Consider the following 26,494-nt stretch of genomic DNA (forward strand, 5'->3'; position numbering starts at 1 on the left):
CATCCATCCATCCATCCATCCATCCATCCATCCATCCATCCATCCATTCATCCATTCTTCCATCCATCCATCCCTCCCTCCATCCATCCATCCATCCATCCATTCTTCTATCCATCCATCCATTCTTCCAACCATCCATCCATCCATCTAGTCTTTTTTTGAACATCTATTGTATTCCAGGCACTCAGCCATGTTCTGGAAATATGATAGTGAGCAACATAAACATGGGCCTGGCCCATAACAACCAAAAGCAAGAGACAGAAAATTACACCAATCTTACAATGATGTGAGAGAAGAGGAATGAGTAAGTACTGGGTGTAAAGGGAATGGAGGCAGAAACACCTAACCCTGACTGCTGGCGGGGAGAGGGAGTCAAGAAGCCTCCCTGGATAAAATGACATTGAAGCTGAGAACCTGAAGGATGAGAACTTAACCAGGGAAAGCAAGCATCATGGGTCTGAGGCAGGAGACATGCTCTAAGGAGGAGAAAGAGCATGTGCCAGACTCACTCAAGTTCGATATGGCTAGAATCCAACTTACTGACATAATACATGGGTCTCCGGCAAAACAAGGTTATTAAGTCATGCTAAGTAAAGGTGTGGGAAGTGTAGGCAGCAATGGGACTGGGGTCAGGTTCTAAAGGACCTTGTAAGCTAAGCTGAGGAGTTTAGAACTTAGGCAAATGGTGGATATAAAACTGCAACTACTTGGCAAGTCACAAGACCTATCTGGGATTTCCTGATTTCCTCATTTATAAAATGAGGGTGGAGTAGATGATCATCAAGTCTCCTTCTATGGATTAATTGAGGCACTTAAATTCTGCACATACCCACGACCTGCAGATGCTCCTCAACAAGCTCCTTCTTTAATGGAACAAAAATTCTACTGGCTGATGCCGAGAGTGCCTACTCCATGTTCAAACTCTAACTGCACCCCACAGTCCTCTCCAACTCATCTCAGATCAGTTATCTGGAAGCAAGTTAAGCCAGGAATGGCAAGAGGTGAGCTTAGTTTGAGGAAAGGTGAATTTGAGATAATGCAAGGTCTGACATTACATTAGCCTTAAATAGAAACCCACCCAGATGGCAATAGCACCTAGGCATGGTGTAAAACAAAAGAATATCCAGAAGGAACGCAGGGCTGTATGTTTGTGAGAATGTGGAACAAGACTCCTAACTTTGGTTTGCAGAATCCTAAATTAAAAGATGTCCTGGTGCATTTATTTTGAGCAGATGGTAGTCTTTTCAGTATCAGCGTCTAATTCTAAATTAAATTTGGGGTATTGGTGGAGAATGGAGAAGAATGTCAAATGAGGTTTTTCAGCCTCACCTTGTCTCCCACCTTGGGCAACCCCTCTGGCCAGCTCTCTTTCTAGCCACCTTAAGAGGCCTCCGGAAGGTGCGATTTTCTCATCACTGTATGACAGGAAACCCCAGCCCCTATCATGCTGGTAACTTCAGAAACTCTTAGAAATCCTACATAAAATCAACTCCTCTTTTATTTATTTATTTTTTAAGATTTTATTTATTTATTTGACAGAGAGAGACACAGCGAGAGAGGGAACACAAGCAGGGGGAGTGGGAGAGGGAGAAGCAGGCTTCCCGCAGAGGGGAGAGCCCGATGCGGGGCTCGATCCCAGGACCCTGGGATCATGACCTGAGCCGAAGGCAGACACTTAACGACTGAGCCACCCAGGCGCCCCACAACTCCTCTTTTAAATGTTCAGCCCAACTTGATCCTAAATGTAAGTTGCTTTATTTTGCTCTCCTAGAGCTTGAAGTTGGGGTGGGGGAAGGAGGAAAATATAATTGTTATCTTACTAAATCTCCCTTCCTTTTTATTCTCCCAGAGCATAGGGGAGCAGAGGGAGGAGAGTGGACAAAGGAGGGAGGGCAGCAGAAGAAAATGGGGAGACAGAGGAGGGGAGGAGATAGAAGAGGTGAAGGAGAAGTGAGGAGGGGAGAGGGGAGGAAAATGCAGCCTGTGGAAGAGAGATGTTGCTGCAGCTGGAGCCTGGAGTGTTCCCCTCAGTTCTCTTGGCACTCTGACCTGGAGGATGCAGCCCCACCTGGACCTCACAGAGAACTAGGACAATGGTGGTGAGACTGAGCAGGAATGCACTCCAGGGAAGATGTGGGTGGCTGCTAACACAGGAGAAGATTCTGTAGACAATCTTGATTTCAGATTCTTTCTGGAACATCATCCAATTTTTGTGGTCGACAGGGACCCTGCCTCCCTACACCTACATTCCTCCTCCATGGCAACCGCCTGTCCTTGGTCTCTGTGTGTGTCCAGGACACCCAGGGCCAGACTAATCACAACAAGTCCTGCTCCTCTGGGAGCATCCAAGGAGAGGCCTGAAGGAACCCACAGAGGAATCACATTTACCATCAGAGACCTGGTGCAGAGAGGCAACAGAATGGTGAAAGGCACAGACTCCAGAGTCAGATGGCTTGGGTTCACAGTCTTTCTGCCTCCTACCAGATGTATGATCTCAGGCAAATTACCTAGCTCCTCTGTTCCTCAGTTTCCTGAGCCCTAACAAGGAAATGATGATAGTACCTGCCTGGGAAGGGTGTGGTGAGGATTAGGTAAGTTAACTCTGCGACTGCTTGTTTCACTAAACCAACATGCCAGAGAGCCTTTCTACTCCATGCTGTGTTTGAAAACTTATTTGTTTCCATTGTTTATTTAATTTGGTTTTTGAGCTGATCTGTATAATCAGGGGAAGCAGTTTCAATACGAGGTATCAGAAGTTTAACAGTTAGATGCTTTTGTAATTCATGTATATAGATGGACTTTACCTAGAACATGGAAGTAATAAAAAAAATCTAGAGCCAATACTCATCTTTTCCTCTTTTTTAGGCAGGTGGGGAAAGTCCTGGCAAAAGCACAGAATGTGGTTGTAACTGGGTAATATGATCGGTCATCGAAGCAGGGTAACTGTTCTTTATTTGTACTGCATCTGTTTTGAAGGTTCCCTGCGTCAGGACAGCATCAGGGCTAGAATTGTGGGAGCACCTGTTGGGAATCCATAGGTGTGGTAGAAGCTAAATGGGCTTCCTCTTTCAAACACTTAGGTGCCTCTTTTTTTTTTCCTGTCATTTTGAGTTCCATAGACATTCAATTTGTGGCTGTTGGCATGCAAAGGAAACATGTTAACTCAGAGGATAAAAAACAACTCCTTTAACACTGGTCTTCATAGAATACCAGCAGAGAAAAAGAAACTTTTAGCAGCCAGGACAATCCTTTTAAATGGTAAATCAGATCATGTCCATCATCAGTCTAAGACACTGTGATGGTTCCCAGCTTTGCTTGGACCCCCAAAAAAGGCCCAGGTTTTTGGAAGGCTATGTGGCCCTGTATGGCCAAGCCTCTGCCTCCCTGCCTCACTCCAACAACAGAGCTCTTCTTGCAGACCCCTGACCACACCAAGCATGTGCTGCCTTAGGCACTGACCGGCATTGTGCTCCCCTTGTCCCCATCTCCCCATGGCCGATTCCCTCACCTCCTGCAAGTCTGCTCAGATCTCATCTTCTCTATAAGAATCCTATTTAGTTCTACAGACTGACCTGCCTTGCCATCCACCCAGCACTCTCTTATCTCCTGGTTCGATTTTTCCTTTTCTCCATAATACGGATCACTTTCTAACCTAGTCTGTGATTTTTTTTCTTTATGATGTTTATTGTTCATTACCTCCTCTTCATGAGAATGTGAGTTCCAGGAAGGCAGAAGCCTTTTCTGTTATATTCTCAGATGAATCTCCAGTGCCTGGCACAGAGAAGGACCCAATAAATCTCTGTTGAATCAATGAGAAACTTGCTAAGGAGCTAGGAGTAGGGTGGCAACCTTAAGTGAGATTTTGGTAGCTTGAGAAATAAATGGGCTCCCTTGGTCTCCCAGTACAAGAATACCTCTTTCTACAACAAGCTTACATTTCTCACTGTCAGATCAGAGAGAGACCCAAGCATTACTTAGACCCAAGCATTACTCCAGTGCCGTTTCCTTGGACTTGGGACAAGGCTAAAGTGTGAAGTCCATAGCCACGGCTCCTGTCATAACTCTCAGGCATAGTTCGGGGCCATGGGCCCTGAGCTGAGATCTCACTCTGCCTGCTCAGGAAGAGGGCATGGAGCTCTGACTTCTCAGCTGTCAGTGAGGGCTACTCACAAGTGAGTGACACGCAGCCACCCCAGCTAAGGAGGAGCACTGCCACCACAGTCCCTGTGGGCCTTCACAGCTGGGGGCCTGAGTGGGGTTCATCCTGTAGCACAGCTGGAGAGTCTCCAGCAGCCCCCAGATCTGAGTAGTGGATCCTGGCTCTGGCCTTTCAGCTCTCCCACGGCTTGTCAGCACCTCTACCACAGGTGGGCGGGGGTGAAACTCAAGTCACCGGCAGCCTGGCTCATCTGGAGCCCCATGAAAGAGATGGCGAAACCCAGGTCTGAGACTGGGGGTAAAGTATTTTTGGATTCCATTCATCCCTCCTATCTCTAACTCCGTTACTGAAAATAAACGATATAGCTACAAAATGAGACTCACAGAAGATGATAAAAGGAATGGTGTATTTCGTAAAAAAAAAAGAGGGAAGACCTTTTTTTTTTTGGTCTTGCCCACCAACTCTTGCTGTGTCCATGATCTCATCTCCAAAGACCTGAGGTTTTTTTTTTAATAGCTCATAATTACTTAATCATTCCAGCTCTGCAGTTTGTTCTCAGCTTTAAGTGCCAGATAAACACTTATTAAGGAGATAGCCCACATTCATGGAAAAACCAAAATAATTTGAAAATTTCTTAATAGTGATTCCTGTCTTACAATTAAGGTGACATGAAAGAAGGAAAAAGGTGTTGAAATACTAGAAAATAGTTTCCTTCCCAAGGTCTATTTAGAAACTCAAACTAAAATTACAATTTCAATCTGAGTTTGAGTTCTCTACTCTAAATCAAGGTGCTCCCCAGGCCGGTAGTTCTCAGCCAGCGTGCCTTGCACCCTGACCAATGTTGCCGGCCACAGATGATCAGTGTGGCAACTGCATTTCTGTGGTGGCCAAGATGCATGGGGCTGTTGGGCCACGTGTTTCAGAAACAACAGGAACAGCTGAGCTGAGAGCATCCTCAGGGCAGGGATGGGCCAGGAAGGAGAGACAGCAAGAAGCAAGATAAAATCCAATGTGAGAAGAGTTAAGAAGCCCAGTGGGATGTTACTTGGCACCAGAAACATGGCATGACTATAGCCATGTGGAGAACTGTCCAGGCAGGAATGGCTAAGCCAACTGGTCCATGACTGTGAAGACAATCTGATCCTCTAAAGTATGCCCGGCAAAAGCCTACAATCAGAGCAAGATAGTAAGATTGAGGGCCACCTCTCTAACCTTTTATTAAAAGGAAATGTGAACATGAGGAGAAAATGATGAGAAGTAAGAGATCTTAAACCCTGCAACATATCTTAAAGCTGGAATATGATTCTGAGATTTCAACTAAAAAGTCACTGGATATAAAAGAAAAATACAAAGATAAAAAACAGCCACAAAAAGACACTAGATATAAAAATCAGGAAACATTAAAAAAAAGACAAGGAAGGAAGAGGCTTTTGAATTAAAAATAAAGAACAAACAAACCAAAAAAACCCCTATTTCAATCCCCATGGTACATACCTTGTAGTGAGGCCTGTAAGTCTTTCATGTTTTGGTCTAAAAGCTGTGAAGGAAGGAATCCTGAGCCTGTCTGGGGCCTGGGGTCTGGCTCTCCTGGGGCCACAGCAGGCGCTGGCTCCTTCAGCCGGTCGTCTCCAAACACAGCAGCCCACTCCTTGCTGAACTCCCCCTCGTCCAAGGAGGAAGCATTGAAGATCTCACTCAACAGCAGCAGGTCATCCTTGTCAGCACCTTCAGGTTCTGGGGTCCCTGCCGTTGGGCCCAGGCAAGCTGAACAAAGTAACAGAGCACAAAACGCATCACTACCCAGGGCCCAAGCCCTTGGGAGTAAATGCAGTGGGGGCTGGGATGGAACAGACTGGGTGATGGCTAGATTTAAGAAAAAGTTTATCAAACTATAAATTATTCTCATTATAGCCTCTCTTAAGAAATTTCAGAATTCAGGGCACCTGGGTGGCTCAGCTGTTAAGCATCTGCCTTCAGCTCAGGTCATGGTCCCAGGGCCCTGGGATTGAGCCTTGCTTCGGGCTCCCTGCTCCGCAGGAGGACCACTTCTCCCTCTCCCACTCCCCCTGCTTGTGTTCCCTCTCTCACTGTGTCTCTCTCTGTCAAATAAATAAATAAAATCTTTAAAAAAATTTTTTTTCAGAATTCAATTTCTAGTCCCATGGTCCCTCATCCCCGTTCCTCCAAAGTAAGTTCCATTTCCGAGCATCATTAGAATTGTACTGAAACAGTTTCCACCAAAACTCAAGGGTTTTGTTTTTTTTTCTTAATGTAAAAGCAAATTTACCACCAAAACATTTCTCAGACAGGAAGCAAAGCCAGGATTGAAGGCAGGTGAGAGATATTAGTTCCTTGTTTGCATAGCTTCCTGAATCTTCTCACACAACAAGCCCTAAATCCGCAGCCAACACACCATGTGGGAGCCTGCCCTGTCATCCAGGATGGGGAGAGGACCCTTGCCACACGCTGGGCAGGAGCGGAGGATGTCAGGACATCCAACGATGACCAAGGGAGGCCTCTGGCTTCCCTTTGCTGCAACCAACTGCAACCCAACCACAAGTCCTTGCCAAAGCACAGGAAAAGTGGGTCTGGTTTGCTTGTAGGCAGCAGTGAAAGAATGACTGGAAAACAGGGCAAATACCGGATCCACCCGGAGAAGGCCAGAGACGCAGCCCAGGAGCGCTGGAATGAGCTCGCGACCAGAGGGGAAGCCCTGAGACCATTGTGACTACAGCAAGACCCTTAGCTCTTCCGGGCCTCTGCTTTTTCACCTGTAAAATTATAATATGAATAATGCCCACCTCAAAGCACTGTCAAGAAGACCAAAAGAAATGGACCTTTAAATCTCATTGCTTATCCAAAAGGGAGACTTTAAAGAAGAGATCCATTCTTGCAATATGAACACTGACAAAATACTGAACAGGGAATATAAGTAGTATGGGGGCATTGCTAACCAGGAAAACTACAACAAGACTTTTCATTGGGTTTTCCACCTATTTTGAACATCAAGAATGGATGGTCTTATTAACTGTGGCTTTGCTATGGTATCTAATAGCCACATGGAAACTGCAAACATTGTTGTAAGTCACGAAGAGAAGGAATAATCATGATTTTCTCTGAGCTATACTGCAATTCTGATACTGTCATATTAAGTGAGATTAACAGGTTTTCCTCAAATATGAGATAATTAGTAAGTGACGGCTTTTTTTTTTTTTTTTTAAGATTTTATTTATTTATTCATGAGAGACAGAGAGAGAGGCAGAGGGAGAAGCAGGCTCCCAAGGAGCAGGGAGCCCGATGCGGGACTCGATCCCAGGACGCTGGGATCATGACCTGAGCCGAAGGCAGACGCCCAACCATCTGAGCCACCCAGGCGCCCCTTTTTTTTTTTTTTAAGGAGTACAGCTTATCTGTCAGCTTTACTGGATCTATTTTCAACCACACTTAATACAACGGGCTTCTGATTGAGAGGATTTTTGATGTGCTAGGCAGACTAGCTATACACCCAGGAAGGGAGGAGTCCAGACACTCTCCTATCACTCTGGTTTAAAAATAGCGGCAAAATATCGCTTCAATTGGACAAATGTCTAAGAACTCTCATTGTTTGTGTTATCGCAGAAATTTGCACTGAGACACAGCTTGTAAGGTGGGGTGCTGAGGAGATGAGGGAAATGGCATTTTAGAAAACAGGCTTTTGAGAGAGTTCTGCAGTAGGAGGGTAGGCAGCAAGGACCCACCTTGGCCTGTGTGTGGTGAAGGGGCAGGTGGGTAGGGTAGGACAGCCCATATATGTGAATGCAGGCAGAAAGCGTGGCTGTGTCCCTCAACGTATTAACTTCACAAATCTCTGTACTTTCTACTTTCAGTTGGGACTGGAATACCCAAACCTTCTCTCGTGGTTTACTATCTGGCCTGACTGAAATCAGATGATTGCTGAATCAAACCTGTTTTATTGGAACCAATTCAAATCAAAGAGTAGACTCTAGAGGAAGGGATGACTTTAGATGAGCACTGAAAATTATGTGCATTCTTCTTGAAGTCACTTTACAGCCCAGTGCTAAGTCAAACCCTGGGAGAGGCTTCCCTGCTTTCATCAAGATGTCAATCCAGGGAAGATCATGACTAACATCAGCAAGAATAAATAATAAACTTTAAGCTTTCCCCAAATAATCAGAAACTGCAAAAGCTCTATCTTTGTTTTTACTGTTTAGGTTGTGTGCAAGGGTATTGAGTGGATTTCTGTGGGTTTTGTTAACTTAGCATCCCTTCCCTCCTCCTCTTCAGTTTTCCCTTTTGGGAAACACCTTCTCCACAGGATCCTGTGGAGACACCACGTCCGGTGCCTCTAGGTTGGCCAGTGTCCTTCATTTCTCAGGCCATGGTGACTGGCTCAGCGATGGGCACATGCCAGAGGCTTCCCTGAGTTTGCTATATGGAAGGTGGAAGGAGAAGGGTCTCTCATTCAGATTCCAAGTTCTAAAGATGCAGTTTTGAGGCTCTCAGGGATGATGGAGAAGAACACAGGGCAAACCAGCATCAAGAGTCGGAAAGAAAATCCTGACAACACTGTCTAAGCCCTGGACCCAGCTCTGCTTGAAGCCAATCCATCACTGTATGTCCCCAGTTTAATGGGCCAATTCCCAATACAGTCTTTTCTTTTTAATTTGAAAGCTAAACTGGGTTTCTGTTACTTCCAACCAAAAGATTCCTGACTAATGTTGTATCCTGTCAAACTCAACTTTACTGACAGAAATGAGAAAAGGACCCTCAGTGAGGATGATATTGTCTAGAGCTAGTTCTGAATAGAGATTTAGTTGGAGGTCGACACTGAAATTGGCCTATTAGTGTCCTGGTTATTTAACTGTTCAAGTGGGCTGCACAGCGGACATTTTCTCTAAGAGAACTTATTACTTCCCTAAAAGCAATGAAACTGGTACTGACTTGAACCAGAAAACAGGGAAGCCCAATTATTGCCCTGATAATTAAGATGCTTGAAATTACCATACATAACTTGTAAGAAAAACTTAATTACAAGTAAAAAAGGACAGGTTCAGGTCTGTAACCAGACATGTCAAGACTTGAAAAATAACACTAGTCAGTTGGCTCTTAAGAATCAAGCTATCATTTTCTTTGGGAATAATTCAACTCAACTGTAAGAAAACGGGACACACACACAGAGAATAAGCTCTTTGAGAGAAGCCCGGGTAAGGGCTGTACGGGTGGTGTCAGGGCTTCTACCAGGGAGCTGAGCAAGTATTGCTCCTGGGTTATGGCGACCCATCCTTCAAGGGTGAACCAGCGTTCCTAGCTCTCAGGTGCCAAACCCACAGATACCACTCCAAGCTCCCTTCATGCTCTTGCAGGATCCTGAGTCTCCATGTTCACTATCACATCAGATAACACAACTCCAGAAATTACTACAGAAATAGAGGCCAACAGGGACACCTGGGTGGCTCAGTCGGTTAAGCGACTGCCTTTGGCTCAGATCATGATCCCAGGGTCCTGGGATGGAGTCCCACATCGGGCTCCCTGCTCAGCGGGGAGCCTGCTTCTCCCTCTCCCTCTGCCTGCCACTCTCCCTACTTGTGCTCTCTCTGACAAATAAATAAATAAAGTCTTAAAAAAAAAACAAAACTGTATGCTCTCCCCTCCTGCTGGAGCCTGCTCTGCCCCCACCGGGATTCAGCTCCAGCATTTCTAGTCTTTCTCTCTCCAAAGCTTCCTCTCCTGACCTCAGAAGACGTGTGCACATACCAACAACGGCCAATCTTGTGATTCCTGTCTCCCCCAGCACCCCATCCCACCCCCCAATGTTGCCTCTCTGGTTTCTCCTTCTACAGCCACACACTCTGCTTTGTCAACCACTCTTGTTTTGGTGGCCTGCCATCAAGTTCCTACCCCCACTCTACACTGAAGTGGCCCTCCGGAAGGTTACTGGTGAGATCCTCATGGCTGATTCCAATCCCCTTTTCTCTGGCCTCAACCCCTGTGGCACTTTGCCCCGTTGCCTACCCTGGAAATGCTGTCATCTCCTGGGGTCTCCATGAAGTGGCTCTTTTGAATGTCCTTCCATCTCTTTGACAATACTCTCCCTGCTGCCTCTTCCTACTCTAGTTACCCTAAAGTCTCCTCCTAAGTTATATCTCCCTTTCCTGCATTATCTACAGAACATTTTATCTAGTCTCATGGTTCCAATCTCACCTGGGAAGATTCTCAAATCTCCATCTCCAATTCCACGTTTTCTTGACCTCTGATGACAAACTCCTGACTCGAGGGTCCTTTGGGGTCTGCCCACTGGCAAGCCTGCTGGCACTCCATAAAAGACACCCTCTCACTGTATACCTTTGCTCAGTTCAGCTGTGAGATTATTACTTTCTTACTTGAAAACCTTCAATGGCTCCCTCTGTAACACTCCTTATAGTGGTATTCAGGACCTCTGTGGTCCAGCTCTAATGCAGCCCTTCTAGCAACTCCTTCAGGGAAGCCTACAGTTCAGCAAAACTCTGCCACATCTGCCATTTTTCAATTGTGCTTTCCTGCCTTCCTGTCTGGGAACCTGCTCTTCTAGTCCCAGTGAGATACCTAGAGAGAAGAATCATACTTAACTGAAAGGGATCTTAGAGAATATCCCCTGTAACTCACTTTGCCGATAAGGAAAAAGACACACAGGTTAGATGACCTGCCCAAAGTCATATAACTTATTAGTTACAGATTATCTGGCTGGGGACCCCTGGCTATAGGTGAAGATGTTTTCTCAGTGCCATACACTGCTTTTACCTCACAGCCTGTTCAAGATGTCATATATAAATGAATATTCAAGCTTTTGTAAAGTTTGGAGGGTTTCTAAGGTCAGATGGCTGCACTGACAGCCAGGCAGAGCTCTCACCTGCAGGCAGAATGGCAGAATGGCCGAGATGGCAGACCTACTCGGCATGTTTGCCTCACACTGCCCAAGGGTTCAAAAATAAAAATCCTATGCTCCTGGGAAAATATTCTCCAGGAAAATGGATTCTGAGCCAATGCACTCTGATTCTGACCCAGCGAGTTTTCAGAGTGAAAACTGACATACAGAGGAAGCTCTCTTAAGTTCAGAGAGGGTGTACAGAGGGTGGGTGACAGAAAGTAAATGTGGGAAACTGGTGACAGCCCACTCAGGTTATATTTTTGAAATCATACTGAGTTTCATGACCTCAGCATGAATTAGGAACCCAAAAGATGGAAACATAGCTACATAGACCAAAAATGAGAGCACAGGAAAACAACGAGGTAAATGTCACATAAGTTACCTTCATCTGTGTGTGAAACAGGAAGACTCTTTCTCTGGTTTTCTCCCTGGTCCCCACTCTCAGCATTATGACTAATGTAAAGGCTGCACACTTGTAATACACATGAAAACCCCAACAACCAACACAGACCTCACACCACCCAACAGAGAGTATGGGGGAGAAAGATGGGGTGGGAAACCACCGTACAAAAATGTCTAACGAGAAAAGTATTCGCCCTTATAAAAGGCTCTGGTAACAAATTGTACTTGTTCAGAATCCAAGAATACTGCTTCTAAAAACTCCCTTTTGGTGAAAAAAGACACAGCTAATAATAATAATAGATGGGGGAAAATCCATCTCTACCCACTCTCTGGGATATACATGTGCACACGCCCTCCAAAAAAAAACAAAAACAAAAACCCTAACAGTGCTAGTTCCTGAGTAGGCATTCAAAAAATATTTCTTGATGGTCCCCAGCCTTGGTCCTCCATTTCAGCATGAGATCTTAACAAGCAAGCAATCTTACTGGAAAACTTGACACCTGAGCAGTAGGAGTAAATCTATATAGAACACTACTGACTCCATGGTGATCAAGTAAGAACAGTAGACTGTTTGGTTTTAAAAGTGCACCATTATTTTATGAAAGGACCAGAGCCAGCACTCCATCCTCAGATGCTAAGGGAGACAGGGAGAAGGAAAAGTTGATGAGAAAAGATAACAAGCTTAGTCTTCGCCTCACTACATGTGAGAAAGCAATCAGATCCCTAGTCAGCTCTATATGGAGAACAGCAAGAGAAAGTTCTGAACATCTTGGGAGAAACCAGGCACGGGGACATAAGCCTGTATTATTGCTAAGGGCTAAAGATCTGCACCCAGACCTAAGCGAGCTACTGAATGACCCTCTTTGTTGTTCTGATGCTTGGCCAGAACAAGTTTGAAAGTAGTAACCAAGGAAATGGCAGGAGACAAAACATTTTAATTGTAATGTGTAACAATTACAATTCTTTTTTAATTTTTTTTTTTTAAGATTTTATTTATTTGCGAGAGAGAATGAGAGACAAAAAGAGCATGAGAGGGAGGAGGGTCAGAGGGAGAAGCAGACTCCCTGCTGAGCAGGGAGCCTGATGTGGGACTCAATCCCGGGACTCCAGGATCATGACCTGAGCCAAAGGCAATCGCTTAACCAACTGAGCCACCCAGGTGCCCAACAATTACAATTCTTAAAAATTTCAGTTAATCCTGTCCTAGAGAAGGATCTTTTGGATAAATCCAAGTAATGAGATTTAGGTGGGCTAAATTCATCTCTCTCTGCTTTATATCACTTTCTGTTCAATTACCGATCTACTAGTTATTTTTCTCAGCCCAACTGTGAGGAACACAAAAACTTATATGTTACAACTAACTCATGAATTGAGGTTGGGATTGTCACATGTCATCACAAGGTGATTTCAGGGCCACTTTCAAGTTATTGCAAAATGTCACTCAGTTTTTTACTTAAAAACTTTTATAAACTGGCCAAATATTGGTTTTCTATTTACATTATCTATTTAGTAGGAGAAAACACATTTTATTATGACACTGAATCAGAGTGATTTTCTGGGCAATGGCTCCTGGAGAATTGTCTCCTTGTTGTTGTCATAAGCAGTCTGCTTTTTGATAACATTGTGCCACAGCTTGGCCATTACTTGTCTAACAGAATTAGCAGTGGGAGTGAACTGGCCCCCAAGCAGCAGGGTGCTAGAGCTTATAGCCCCCAAGTCCTATAAAGGCAGCCATCCCTGGATTAAGCTCTTTTTATTTCTTGATTGTTTAATGTCTTGCATATTATAATCAGTGCTTTAATTCAGGATTTGGGCCTTCTGGCAGTTTTCTGAAGGGCACACATTTTGAAGTCAACTAATTATCGTGTGCTCTTTTCTTCAGTCACCACAAGTTCTGTGGTCTGACAGTATTTCTATACTTGGCGGTCATGTTAATCTTTAAGCTGATGCTGCCCTAGGGGTTGCCAATGCAGAAGAGTCAGATAGTGACAAAGCATGGCTCACGCCTCTAGAAGGGCTTTATGCATTGGCAGTGATAAAGGGAAAGGAAAAGAGAGATTATGTGACACTGCATTTAACTGAGACAGTCTGTAAATCAACTTTTCTGCCTGAAAACAAGTACACATTTTGGAGAAGAATACATTCATCTCTCTATTGTTAGAATTGCGTGAGCACTCAAAAAAAGGGTATGAGCCTCTATTCTGTGAAACAAAGACTGTTAACTATAAACCAATGAGATATAAAAGTTCTAAGTAAGTGGAAAGACATCAATCTTATTCCAGTGTATCCATGACACATGCTCTGGAGGAAGCTTATGAAAGTAAGCATGCATCACAGGAAGTAGCATTTCTGATTTAATTCTGTGAAGAAATGCACAGCTACTGGGTTAGTTTTTGTTGTACCATTACTATCCAAGTTGAAAAAGTCAAAATCCTTTTTTTTTTTTAACATATAATGTATTATTTGTTTCAGAGGTACAGGTCTGTGATTCAACAGTCTTACACAATTCACAGCCCTCACCATAGCATATACCCTCCCCAATGTCTATCACCCAGCCACCCCATCCCTCCCACCCCCCACCACTCCAGCACCCCTCAGTTTGTTTCCCAAGATTAAGAATTCCTCATATCAGTGAGGTCATATGATACATGATAGTAGGAAGGGGAAAATGAAGGGGGCGAATCGGAGGGGGAGACGAACCATGAGAGACTATGGACTCTGAGAAACAAACTGAGGGTTCTAGAGGGGAGGGGGTTGGGGGGATGGGTTAGCCTGGTGATGGGTATTAAAGAGGGCACGTTCTGCATGGAGCACTGGGTGTTATACGCAAACAACGAAGCATGCAACACTACATCAAAAACTAATGATGTAATGTATGGTGATTAACATAATAAAATAAAATTAAAAAAAAAAGTCAACATCCAAAAGCAAGAATTCTTTTTTGTAAGAAGGGGGAAACATGAGAACATAGACTCATATTTGCTTGTGAGTACATAAAAAAATGCCAGGAGGATAGAATGGGGCTGGGAATACCGGAATAGAGAGGAATGGAGAGCGGAAATGGGAGTCAGAGTTTTCTATTGCCTACAGTTTTATTATCATTATCATGTGCCAATGTGAATATACCTAATTCAAAAATTATGTTTATTAAAATAATGAAATTAAATAGGAGATAGTAAAAGCAAAGAACAAATTACATAAACAAGAGGTTGGCAAAAGGAGAAATAACAATCTTCCTACCAAAACAAGCTGAAACATATGTTTACTTGTAAAAAACCTGTTAAATGGGGATATCTGCTAAAACTAGATGGTGGGCCCCTACTGTGTGTTATATTATTGTCTGTAGCCCACCTTTGCAAGACTGAAATATTTCCCCCTCCAAAAAAAAAAAAAATGTGTAAGAAATTTTCCTTTTTTTCATCAAAGTAATCTATCCTTATACAAGGGGGAAACGTTTTTATGAAAATGGAGGCCATGTAGTGACTGGTTTGCTTTAAAACTATTTGCTTTTTACTTTCATAACCTGACAAGATTTCTATGTTTACCAAATAGGTAGTACTTATGACAAAAATACATGGGGACATCATGAGATATTGCACAGTGTACTGCCTGCAAAGAGAAATTAGAAAGGAAAGCAGGTTTCTTCCCTCAAGTTGATAATCCTAAACCCTGGAAGCCTAATGCAGGAGCTCTACTGCCTTTCCAATTTTGAAAAAAACTTTAACCAATGCCTTCTGTTTCCCAGACCTTCTTCCTCTCACACTTTGGGGATTAGACCCAGATCAGGCTCAAACTGAGTAGAGAAAATTGTCTGCCCTAGTTAACTGGGGCCTACAGGATGCTCGTGCCCCATTTCCAGTCCTATGAGAAACCTGTAAAACCAGGGCAGGCTGTGTATCAGCCACCCAGGATAGAGGGTGTTCTAAAGTTTGTGTCAGAATCTCAGGGGTAGGGGCGCCTGGGTGGCTCAGTCGCTTGAGCAACTGCCTTCGGCTCGGGTCGTGATCTCAGGGTCCTGGGATCGAGCCCCGCATCGGGCTCCCTGCTCTGCGGGGAGCCTGCTTCTCCCTCTCCCACTCCCCTGCTTGTGTTCCCTCTCTCTCTGTTAAATAGATGAAATCTTTAAAAAAAAAAAAAAAAAAAAGAATCTCAGGGGTATTCTGGACTCATGATAAATCATCAGAAGGTAACCCTTGGTAGGATGGAAAGCAAAGGTTCTATCAGGCTGAACGCACTCAATTTCCCGGGGCCGCTTCAGACTATGGCTGTCTCATCCAGATCCATGCCTCTGGATTTTCTTTTGGGGGGTATTTACTAAGTGATTGTAGGTCTGTTGAACTTGGGTGGGTGCCCTAGCCAGGCAAACTCCTCCTCTGTTTAACTAAGGCTCAGCGGAGGTGCAGCACAGGACAATCTTTCTAGTGTTACTTTCTCAACCGCTTCCCATCTCAAGAGTGTCCCCATGTCAGCGGCCATGAGAGACCCTCCATATACATGATCTCCAATTCTGACAACAACCCAGCAAGACTGTTGCTGTTGGTTCCATGTTACAAATGAGAGCAAAGGAGGCTGAAGGAGTTCAAGGGTGAGGCAAATGACTTAAGGCCATATAGTTAGCTTTATAGTAGAACTAATAACTCAAATCCAGGTCTGATTCTGCAAGCCATGTTTTTTCTACTACAGCATATGACTTTTGATGTCATAACTTTCAGGTTTAGGAGTTTGAACATTATGTAGTTAAACTTAGGATGACAAATCCATATATTCTAATTTGTGCTTGGGCATATTTAAAGCCATTTATAAAGACAAATGACAGTCACCTAAAAACAATTTGCTTGGGAATGCAAAGCTATTCAAAAGATAAACATTACATTTTCCTGCACATAAAAACAGTATTAAAAAATTAAATTATAACCCCAAAGAAATGTATAAATCTTACCACCTTCTTCGGGTTTCATGTCTAATAGTTCATCTACAGGTCCATTAGAGGAAGGGAAAGAAAACAAAATTATGAGTCAGTTTCATTTTGTAAGGAGTTTGTCAAATTTATTAAAATTGAGTCATTTTCCTTAATCTAGATTACCTGAGCATGCATTATGTGTAGAGCTTTTGTCTAAGGCAGATAAAACGCTTTTTCCATCTTCAGCTGTCAACAGAACACATGCATTTGGTTATCACCAATTCAGAATGGTGTGTATTCATATGCTATTGCAGTGTAAGGTAAACACAGAGCTCATCACACAGAAGCAGGGGTCCTGAGATTACATTCTGCTCAAACTGTTGGCTCTCCATGAATTGAGTTAACAACCTCGACTCTTTGCTCTGTTTGGTAGAAAACTATATGACACTGACTTAACAATTCTCCTTTCATGGACAAACGTGTGATTCAAGTAATTGACTATTGATGGTGCTACGAACCTTAGCCATTTGGGGCCTGGCTAAAATAAAAAGGGCAGATCACTGAGTGAAAGAAGTCAGCCTGTAAATGCTACATACAGCATAATTCCCACTATACACAATTCTGGAAAAGGCAAAACTATGTTAACAGTAAAAAGATCAGTGGTTGCCAAGTGTTTGGAGGAAGGGAGAGATGAACAAGGTGCAGCCACAGAGGAGTTTGACGACAGTGAAATTATTCTGAATAATACTCTAATGGCGAATACGTGTCATTGTATATTTGTCAAAACTCATAAAATGTGTAGCACCAAGAGTGAACCCTAATGTAAACTATGAGTGACAATGATGTGTCAGTGTTGGTTCATTGTCTATAACAAATGTATTACCCTGGTAGGGGATGCTAATAATGCATATGTGGGGACAGGGGGTATATGGAGATCTTTGTACCTTCTGCCCAGTTTTCTGTAAACTAAAAACTGCTCTAAATAATAAAGTGTGTGTCTGTGTATATGTGTGTATATACAACACAATACAACAGGCTTAAAACTTGGTGTGCTTGGGGTGGCTGGGTGGCTCAGTCGGTTAAGCATCTGCCTTTGGCTCAGGTCATGATTGTGGGGTCCTAGGATCTAGCCTCGTCTTGGGCTCCCTGCTCAGCAGAGAGTCTGCTTCTCCCTCTCCCTCAGACCCTCTCCTCTTGCTCATGTTCTCTCTCTGTCTCTCCCTCCTAAATGAATAATAATAATAAAAAAAACCTTGGGTTTGCTCCTGTGTACATTAGACTTTCTGTAGGTCACAAAATAAGACAGATGACACTTTAATTATGGTGGATTCCATTCTATGTATACCTAAAACAAGGTAATCAACATTTGCAATCTCAAAATATTATGCAAATACCACAAACAAGGGATCATACTACACAAAGAAAAAAAATCTGATTCTTTCGTATTATTATGTGATTTATATTGATATGGAACTTGAAGACATAATAAACTGGAGTTTACATTTTCCCTCAAAACTATAATATTTCTAGATTCCCACAACATAATTCATGTTGTCAACACCCAAGAGATACTGAGGTTGGAGGTGTGGATCCATACACTCAGAGAGCTCTTACATGGCCAACAGCATCAGGCTGACCTGCTTCTCTGTCTTCTATCACTTGCTCCCTCTCTGTCTCCAGAACAGTGTCTTTCTGACCTTCTCCTGGTCCTCTTTGGCTCATAGTCTTGGCCCAGGCTGTTTCTTTTACCTTGATAACTCCTGCAACAGCACTTGACTTAGCTAGGACCGTGAGCCCCTTAAACAGGTGGGGTCTCTCTATCGCACCTGCCCAGAACCCTTGCAGCTCTTATCAAAGTTGGAGTTGCCCAATTACTTGTGCAAATTATTAGATTACCACCTGCTTCCCCTTTTGACTGTGAGCCCCATCATGGGAAGGGTCTGAATATGTCTGGTGTACTACTGTGTGCCCAGAGCCTCCTGCTGAACCTGCCACACAGGCAGCACTCAATAAATATCTGTGGAACAGGGGTGCCTGGGTGGCTCAGTTGGTTAAGTGTCTGACTCTTGGCTTTGGTCTCCCGGTTGTGAGATCAAGCCCTGCACTGGCTCTGTGCTCAGCGCAGAGGCTGCCTAAGATTTTCTCTCTCCCTCTCTCTTTGCCCCTCCACCTGCTCAATGTGCTCTCTCTCTCTCAAATAAATAAATAAAATTTTAAAATAAATATCTGTTGAACAAATGAACAAATATGTGAGTAAAGGAGGGAGTACGTGCATGAAATGATGATATGAAGCCAAGTTAGAGAGGCAGATAGGTGAGAGGTTTTTGTTTTCTTTTGAAAGATAGATGAGGGAAAAGCAAATGAAGCAGTAAAGTGGGAGGAGAATAAAGCAGGTGAAGCAAATGGTTGGTAAAGTAGGAGGAAAGACAGAAGGAAGGTAGAGAGTGGAGGAAAAGAACAGAAGAGAAAGGAAGTCCCAGGGTCTGCTTTGCCTCCTCCTATCTCCTGGAAGGGCTGCCACAGCAAAGGGTGGAGTGAGGCAAAGGCGGATATGCCCCCCTGCCCTTCGAGGGCCAGGCTGAGCAGAGGGTTGGGGTAATTTCAGTTCTCTCCATATCACCTGTAAAGCTTTCTCTTGCATCCCTGAGGATTCGAGTCCCAGTGAAAAGCTCAGCATTACATCACCTTAGTCCCACCACGTTTTACTGTACCCTCCACTCCATTATGAGAAGAACCAGTGAAAGAACTAGCCATCATGGCAGGAGCCAGGAATAGCTGACAAACCTTTCATGGCACATTGCATCATCTACTAACTCTCCGATCGCTTTCCCAACAATTGGAGGATCAGCACACCCAAGGGAGCAGGTGTTACTCATTACAGAGCAGACTTAGGAATCACCTGCTAGAGCCGTGTCTGAGCTCTCCCCATCTGTTCCCAACAAAGACCAGCCCCCACCCCACAACACAGTGGAAACCAACTCACCCAATCTGATCATGTAATCTTATTAAAACTATCTTTGCAGCCCAAATGGCAGTTAGAACTAGTAATGGCAATAGCAGAAATGTTATCATCTGTTGTAAAAGAAATCGCTCTCTGTTAATTCTCCATTTCGGATGCTCCTCTGACGGGCTGCTGCAGAAGTGACTGACGGTGCTATTCTCTGGCTCACAATATAAAACCCTCTCCCAATAATGCTATTTAGTCAGCATCACCGATATTTGAAAATTTAAAACCGAAATGGTAAAAAAAGAAAAAGCAAATTAATATAGTATTTTCTCAAATGGAAAAGAAGAAAGGCCTAGGAGGAGTCTGCCAAAAAAGAAAATGAATTGATTGCTGAGCAGTATTTCAGAAGCAATTCTAAATAAAAATCAAAACTTACTCTTAAAACTAGAAGACTCCTTGTGCTGGTTTTCATCCTCTAATGAAATTAACCTTAAAATTAAAAAAAAAAAGTTTAGTAATCTAGTTCTGAAAATTTTATATTTATGATACAGCCAGATTTTTCTGTACAATATCACTGCACTTACAACACAAAGACGTGTGCACACACACATGAACATACAGTCATTTACATGCTATTCATTTTTTTAAGAGGAAATACTTTTGCTGGCTTTTTCCTCTCCTAAGGCTGGTTAGTAGCATCTTAATAACTGAATTTGGTTTCATCACAAGTCATATATTCTGTAAATATCTAGGTGGGCAGTTAGGTATAACTAAAATAGATACTGTACAGTTATCACTTTTAAAAACGTAGTTAAAAAACTGATGGGCAAGTGAGTATTTATTCTGATTCCTGCTGTTACAGGAGAGGACAACCTCAGGAGGTTAGCTAAATTACTAAGGCTGAAAGCAAAAGCAGGATCCGTCTCAAATCCATAAGACTGTCACCTACTGAACTCTCACCATACCAGTTAAGATCACAGCAGAGACATATCACCACCCTGAGACTCAGCTGGTACCTTTGAACCTCCCCCTCTAAAGCACCTTTACCTGCTATTTTTGGAAAAAAAAAAAAAAAAAAAAAAAATTCTTGCTAAATTTCCATTTTGCATTTAAAATAGTTACTGGATTACACTTTTTGAGCTTTTAAAAAGAAGTACTAACATAATGGAGAAACCTGAAATTAAGGAGAACTAATCGAGACAATCTCGGGTGGTTCCTTTCTGAGTGAAGGCTAATACTTTGATTGCAGTAACATATATGGGTGAAAAGAAGGTACCAGAACTCATTCCAGGTCCTGCCTCTTACTACACCAGGGGCCATGGGCAGTCTCTTCACTTCTTTTGAGCCTCACTGCCATCATTTAAACAATGAGGAAATGTTGGCATTGATTACACAAAGGGTTGTTGTGAGAATGAGTAGAGAAAACATATAACAAAGCACCTGACATTGCACTTAGTATATAGTAGAGCTCACTAAAGGGTACTAAGCATTACTGTTATTACCAGGAATAGGTTAAACTGCTTCTCCCTAAAATAGTTAATTTTATTAGTTTCAGATCATATTCTATAGCTGTTCCCACAGTGAAAACCTGTCTTTGTTTTACACTAAAGGAATTTTCTAGTATTTGCTTTAAAATTAAAAAGGCTTGGGGTGCCTGGGTGGCTCAGTCGGTTAAGACTCAGTCTGACTCTTGATTTCAGCTTAGATCATGATCTCAGGATCTCATGTGTTGAGCTCCATACTCAGTGGGGAGTCTGCTTGAGATTCTCTCTCTCTGCCCCTAACTCCACTAAAAAAATAAATAATAAATAAAAGTAAAAAGGCTAATACTGGCAGCAAATACTTCTGTGGGACAAAAATATATATTTGAAATTTCAGAAACACAGTAAAAATACAAGCTGGTTTTACCATACAATTATCATCTAAATTTTTTTGTGTGGAGAAAGAATCCCAAATGGAGGTAAGGTAATCCACTTTCCTAGGTCAGCCAGTTCAAGACTAACCCTGTTCCTGCAAGCCCTGATATCTCAATAGGAAAGGATTCACACAGAAACTTCCTTGCTGAATGGGATCAGGACATATCGTGCACCACATATGTTGAGAAATTTGTCTCAGTAGGTAACATGACTGGAGGCCCCTTCTCTGTAAAGTGGCAAGAAATGGAGATGGAGCAGTCACTTCCTGCACTCTGCTTCACAGAGAAAAAAACAGAAGGTCTGAAGAGTAGGAAACAAAATGTCAGAACCCAACACTTTTGTATGATAACACCTTAGTACTCGATGTCTCCTGAGGCAATCTCATAGGTTATTTTCTTCTACGAGAGAAAAAGCCAGGGGATTTCCTATCTGGGACAGGATTCTGTAAATGATGGTAACAAAAGGACCAGATTGGGTCCAGAAGCCTGACAGAGCAGAAAGCTGGGGCTGAGGCCACCATACAGAGAGCACTGGAGACGTGTGCCTTTTCTCGTCCCAGTCAACTCCTCACAAGTGTGCTCCTTCTAAGACCCGAGAAATGCGTCTCTTATTGGGATGAATCCTGGCCGAGCAGGACTATGTGCAGGCCAAGTCTGGGCTTCATTTTAATACATCAACCCAGAGAAGTGAGGAAGTAAAGCAACTGGCCTGTGTTTGAGACCCCAACAGACTTGCCGCCCTTGCCTGTGGAAATAAAGATTTTGCCAAGAGAAGCAGCCATAACTTACTGCCTCGGCTCCTCCACGGTGGCCTCTGCACTTTCCTGCTGGGTGATCTTCCTTTCTTCTTTCTGAATCAGTTTTTTCATAGGGTCTTGTAAGCTCTTGATCACAATAATGAAAAGGAAAAAAAGAAAAAGAAAGATCAATAAAAAACTCAACTTCCTCTGGTCCAGAAACCAAACCTTGAATTCAAGGTTTGGGGAGGTTACCTTTGATCCTATCAAGTAGACAGAAAAGAGATTTTAAATGTTCTCAGACCCATCCAAGAAATACTAGCCTATAGAGGAAAATTGTTTTGCCACTAGATTTATGCTTTCCCCTTCGTGATAAGTTATTCAAAAGAAGGCCTTTTGGCTATTGCTAACTTTATTTTCCATCTTTAACATGCAGCAAAGATAAACATTCTGTTCTGCTTGCAGCCCACACACTGACAAAGTAGAAGTTTTCTCCCCCAAAGATGAGACAATTTCATTTTATTTTTAATTTTGTTTGTGATTTTATAATCTAAAAACAGCTTTTGAAAAATAAGAGAAAACAAAACCTTTTTTTAAGAAAAAACAAAACAAAATAGTGGCTTAACATATTCTGACAACTCCCACAAGTGGACAGAGCAGGTGCATCCAAATCTTTGTAGATTAAAAATGGGTGGGAGTCTTTTTTTGGAACATAATTTCTTGGAGTTATTGTTCTCAAGTTTTATTAAATATTTAAGGAAAGACTTTTTTAAAAAATCCAGTGCCTAAAAACTGTACACCAGCAGCAAACCTGAAAAAAGCAAAACATTTCCATAATAACTGAATAATGAGTTATAAAAAGAGATCTCTACTTGTGGTTCTAATTAAACCACAAACCTACAAATTACACAACAAACATCTCAAGATACTTAACCTGCTTATAATCTTAGAACCTTTAAAATCTGTCCTTTGGGCCTTCCTGTCTCGTCCTCCTTCCCCTTCCCATCTTTCTCTTCTCTAGTGTGACCCACACACAGAAGGTGACAAGCACGTTCCCTACACCAACTCTGACAGATCTGTGATGTCTAGCTGCAGGTTGGATGGAGATGGTCTGGAGACAGAGTCTTTGCAGAGCAGAGCTATGATGGATGGCAGTGTCTGCTGTGGATGCCAGGTGGACACTGGTGTTATGCTCTCACTCCCTATACAGAATAATTTCCCTATAACACCCAAGCAATCATGGTACCATTTTTCTCAAGAACCCACAGTACTTCTGTATTTCTTTCCACTTCTAGTCTAAACCTGTCTGCCTGATTTGAAAGATCTTCTAAGATGGGATCCTATCCTAATCTCCCAGATTGCTTCCCTCTGGCTTCCAAATGGGAGCTTTCCATTCACGTAGGCCTGTCTCCTCATCGCCTTCTATGTGCTAATTGCCCCCTTCCTATCTTTGTTCATTCTGGTTCTTTACCCAAAAAAGTTCCACCTATTTGTCCACCCTCAAAAGTCTGATCAGTCTTTGCAAAGCCCAGATCAATTACTGGTATTTTCCTTAAAGCTTCATTCACTAAGCACGCCAAATTCAAGAAAGTCCTTCCATCTTCAAAGTGTATTTACAGTCCTATTCACATTTGATTATATCTATTCTGTATTATGTTTTGTTTCTTAAAAAAATATTTTTTAAATTAGAAAAATAATAGAACCACACGTAGAATGCTTGGAAAATTAAAAAGGAAAAACTACTCATAATTTGATTTCCCCCCAAAATTAGTTATTATTTGCATGTATTTCCTTTCTGGTTTTTCATACTCATACTACTTTATATAATTGGAATCATTGCATATAGATGTCTTCTTAAGCAATATAAGATGTGTACATATTTCATAATAAAAATTATTCCTCATCAGAGAATATAAAAAAGATTTTATATATCATAAACATTCAATATTAAATTAAAATAGGTAAATACACATTCATTCACCATTTTTCTAACATAAGGTCAAGGTTTTTTCATTGAATATATGTGCTATGATTGTAGTTCTGAAGCATTTTCTTGCATCCCAAAGGCATTGCCATCATTGGTAAGGACTATTTCTGGACATTTAGATTAGTACACTTAGTCAACAAATAGTTTTAGAGCATTTACCAAGAGCCAGGTGCTGTTTTGGGTGCTGGAGATACAATGGTGAACAAGACAGACAGAATTACTAGTTAATGATGGGTCTAAGGCAGGGAATTAACATGGGGGATACAAAGTGACTGGGTCACTACTTCAGTTAGCAAGAACATCCTCTCTTGGAAGTGACATTTCAGCTGAGAGTTAGAAGACAGGCAGGAGCCATCTGTGTGCAGGTCAGGGAGAAACAGAGGCCTGAGGGCAAAGGCCTAAAGGAAGGAATAGCTCGGCTTGGAGGAGGAACAAAATGAATCCACTGCGATTATAATATAGTGGGCAAGAGTACAAGTCCTAGGAGATCAAGATACAGAGGTCAGCAGGGGTCACACAGGGATAACATTTCTTTACCCACATTCATCAATATTTAACATTGTGCCCCATTGGCTTCATCATATTATTTTGCCCTTTATATCTCTCCAGTGCATGACAACGAAACGGGATCCATGATTATCAGCTGGAGGGGGAAATGTGATAAAGGACAGTATTGGAACAAACAAGGCCACTGGAATATGGACTGTAGTACAGATGATGTTCTTTTTTAAAATCATATACCCCAAAGCATCTGGTAAAAGCTGGGCATGTGTGTGTGTGTGTGTGTATTTTGGAAATATGCAACCATAAGGAGAAGTTCAACAGATGTCAAAGACTTACTCTTTTCAATAGATCTGCCAATCACAGCATTTTATTCACACACAGACACACACACACACGGACAGACACACACACAGACACACACACACACCCTTCCAGCAGCTTTATTGTCCATAGAATGGTCCAACTCTGGTCAAAGTGAAGCCGGGAGTATTTTCAGCTGAGGTTCTGATGGCCCCAAGACACACTTTTCAATTCTGTGACGCTTTGTCCAGGCCTCCTGGTTTGCTCAATTACCTTCTCATTGCATTTCCTTTTTCTCAATCAGCACTAGGCAGGGCCAGGACATGTCTGCTCTCAGCCGGCTGTGTCTAGCTGCCACAGGGCTTGCCTAAGCCCCTGAGATGCCCTTGACAGCTCCATGGTTATCATCCCTTCTGTCTCCAGGCGGACCTCCCCTCATAACCACACTCCAGCAGCTCTCAGACAATCCCTTTGTAATGTAAACCACTCCTTCCTTCTTTTCAACCCCTTCCCTGTTGGGCCATTAGCAGGGACTCAATTGTTGGCTCCCTGTCACCATGATCACAGTTAAGTCACTATTGTGCTTCACTAACAGAATGGCTACAGTTCCAATCGCTACTTTATTATTAATAATTCCTGTTACCATTGCTCCTCTCTTCCTATTACCATTGTCCCTATAACCATTTGACTGTTGCCACTCAAGAGAGGTGTTAAATATGCACGTGTTTGGTTGATAAATTAATGTACCTAAGGTTAAACTTTAAGGTTAAAAATTATAGCTCTTTAGCTAGGAAATTCAAAGCCTCAGGGGAATAACAGGAAAAGGTTTATAGAACCATAAGCAAAATTAATACTGAACACCTGGGCTTATTTATTAAATATTAGAATTTTGAGCTAAGGGGAATCTTGTGTGGGGAATCTATCATGGGGGATACAAAGTGACTGGGTCATGTACCATAGAATTTACCCATCTAAAGTATACCACTCAATGGTTTTTGGTATAGACACAGAGTTGTGCAACCATCACCATAGTCAATTTTAGGATATTTTTAAGTGGCATCTTTTGAAGCAAGAGAGACTTTTAGATCAAACTGAGCTAAATACTCCTCCATACAGCAAGAGTAAAAAACCACAACAACACATATGGAACCTGTTTCTTACAAAGATGATAAACAATATAGCTAATAAAGAAACTTAGAGGCACTTTGAAACATCACAGAGCACGAATCACATCCCCTTTCCTCTCTCAGCACTAGTTCCTGGGTGTGCCTGTCCGATACAGGATATTCTACATGGTGAACTAGTGCTTTCTTCAAAGTTTGATGAAAAGGGCTAAGTGGGGGCCGCGGTGGAGGTAAATTCTTTATAGTATTTTAAAGTCCACAACTCAGCTAAAAATGCTTAACCCTACAGCATCTGTAAAAGTCAGGGGTGACAGCATTTTCTGTGTGACATGAACATCTGGTCAGGCAAAATGAGCCTAAGAGGCCTGGCTGATTGCACAGCCAGGGGTGGCCATCAGATGGAACTATTTTGAATCAGTGGCTGATGGAAGCCACATTCAAATCCACGTCCAGAAATGAAACGTCAAAACACTCTGTTTCTAGACCCCAAACCCAACTGGGTCCTTCATTAAAATTGCTTGTGAAAATCACTACGTATTAGCAGCAATACAGCATCGTGCAAGAATGAAACGTTTTGTACAGAGGAAAGAATGTTTTTAGACTAAGTAACCTTTC

General features: G+C 42.6%; 1 protein-coding gene across 7 annotated transcripts in view; it reads right to left on the bottom strand.

The window, feature by feature from the left end:
- The window catches only part of ICA1 (islet cell autoantigen 1), a 155,892-nt gene that overhangs the window by 9,520 nt on the left and 119,878 nt on the right, over nt 1–26,494 (bottom strand). For all 7 annotated transcript variants that reach the window (XM_035020622.1, XM_035020627.1, XM_035020623.1 and 4 more), the window contains 5 exons: nt 22,017–22,111; nt 19,749–19,801; nt 16,549–16,611; nt 16,405–16,437; nt 5,654–5,923 (listed from right to left, as the gene is read on the bottom strand). In XM_035020622.1, the coding sequence (XP_034876513.1) occupies nt 5,654–5,923; nt 16,405–16,437; nt 16,549–16,611; nt 19,749–19,801; nt 22,017–22,111 (514 nt within the window). The remainder of the gene's footprint in view (nt 1–5,653; nt 5,924–16,404; nt 16,438–16,548; nt 16,612–19,748; nt 19,802–22,016; nt 22,112–26,494) is intronic.

Source organism: Mirounga leonina, unplaced genomic scaffold, assembly GCF_011800145.1.
Source record: "Mirounga leonina isolate KUSES-001 unplaced genomic scaffold, KU_Mleo_1.0 Mir_174, whole genome shotgun sequence".
Taxonomy (NCBI): Eukaryota; Metazoa; Chordata; class Mammalia; order Carnivora; family Phocidae; genus Mirounga; species Mirounga leonina.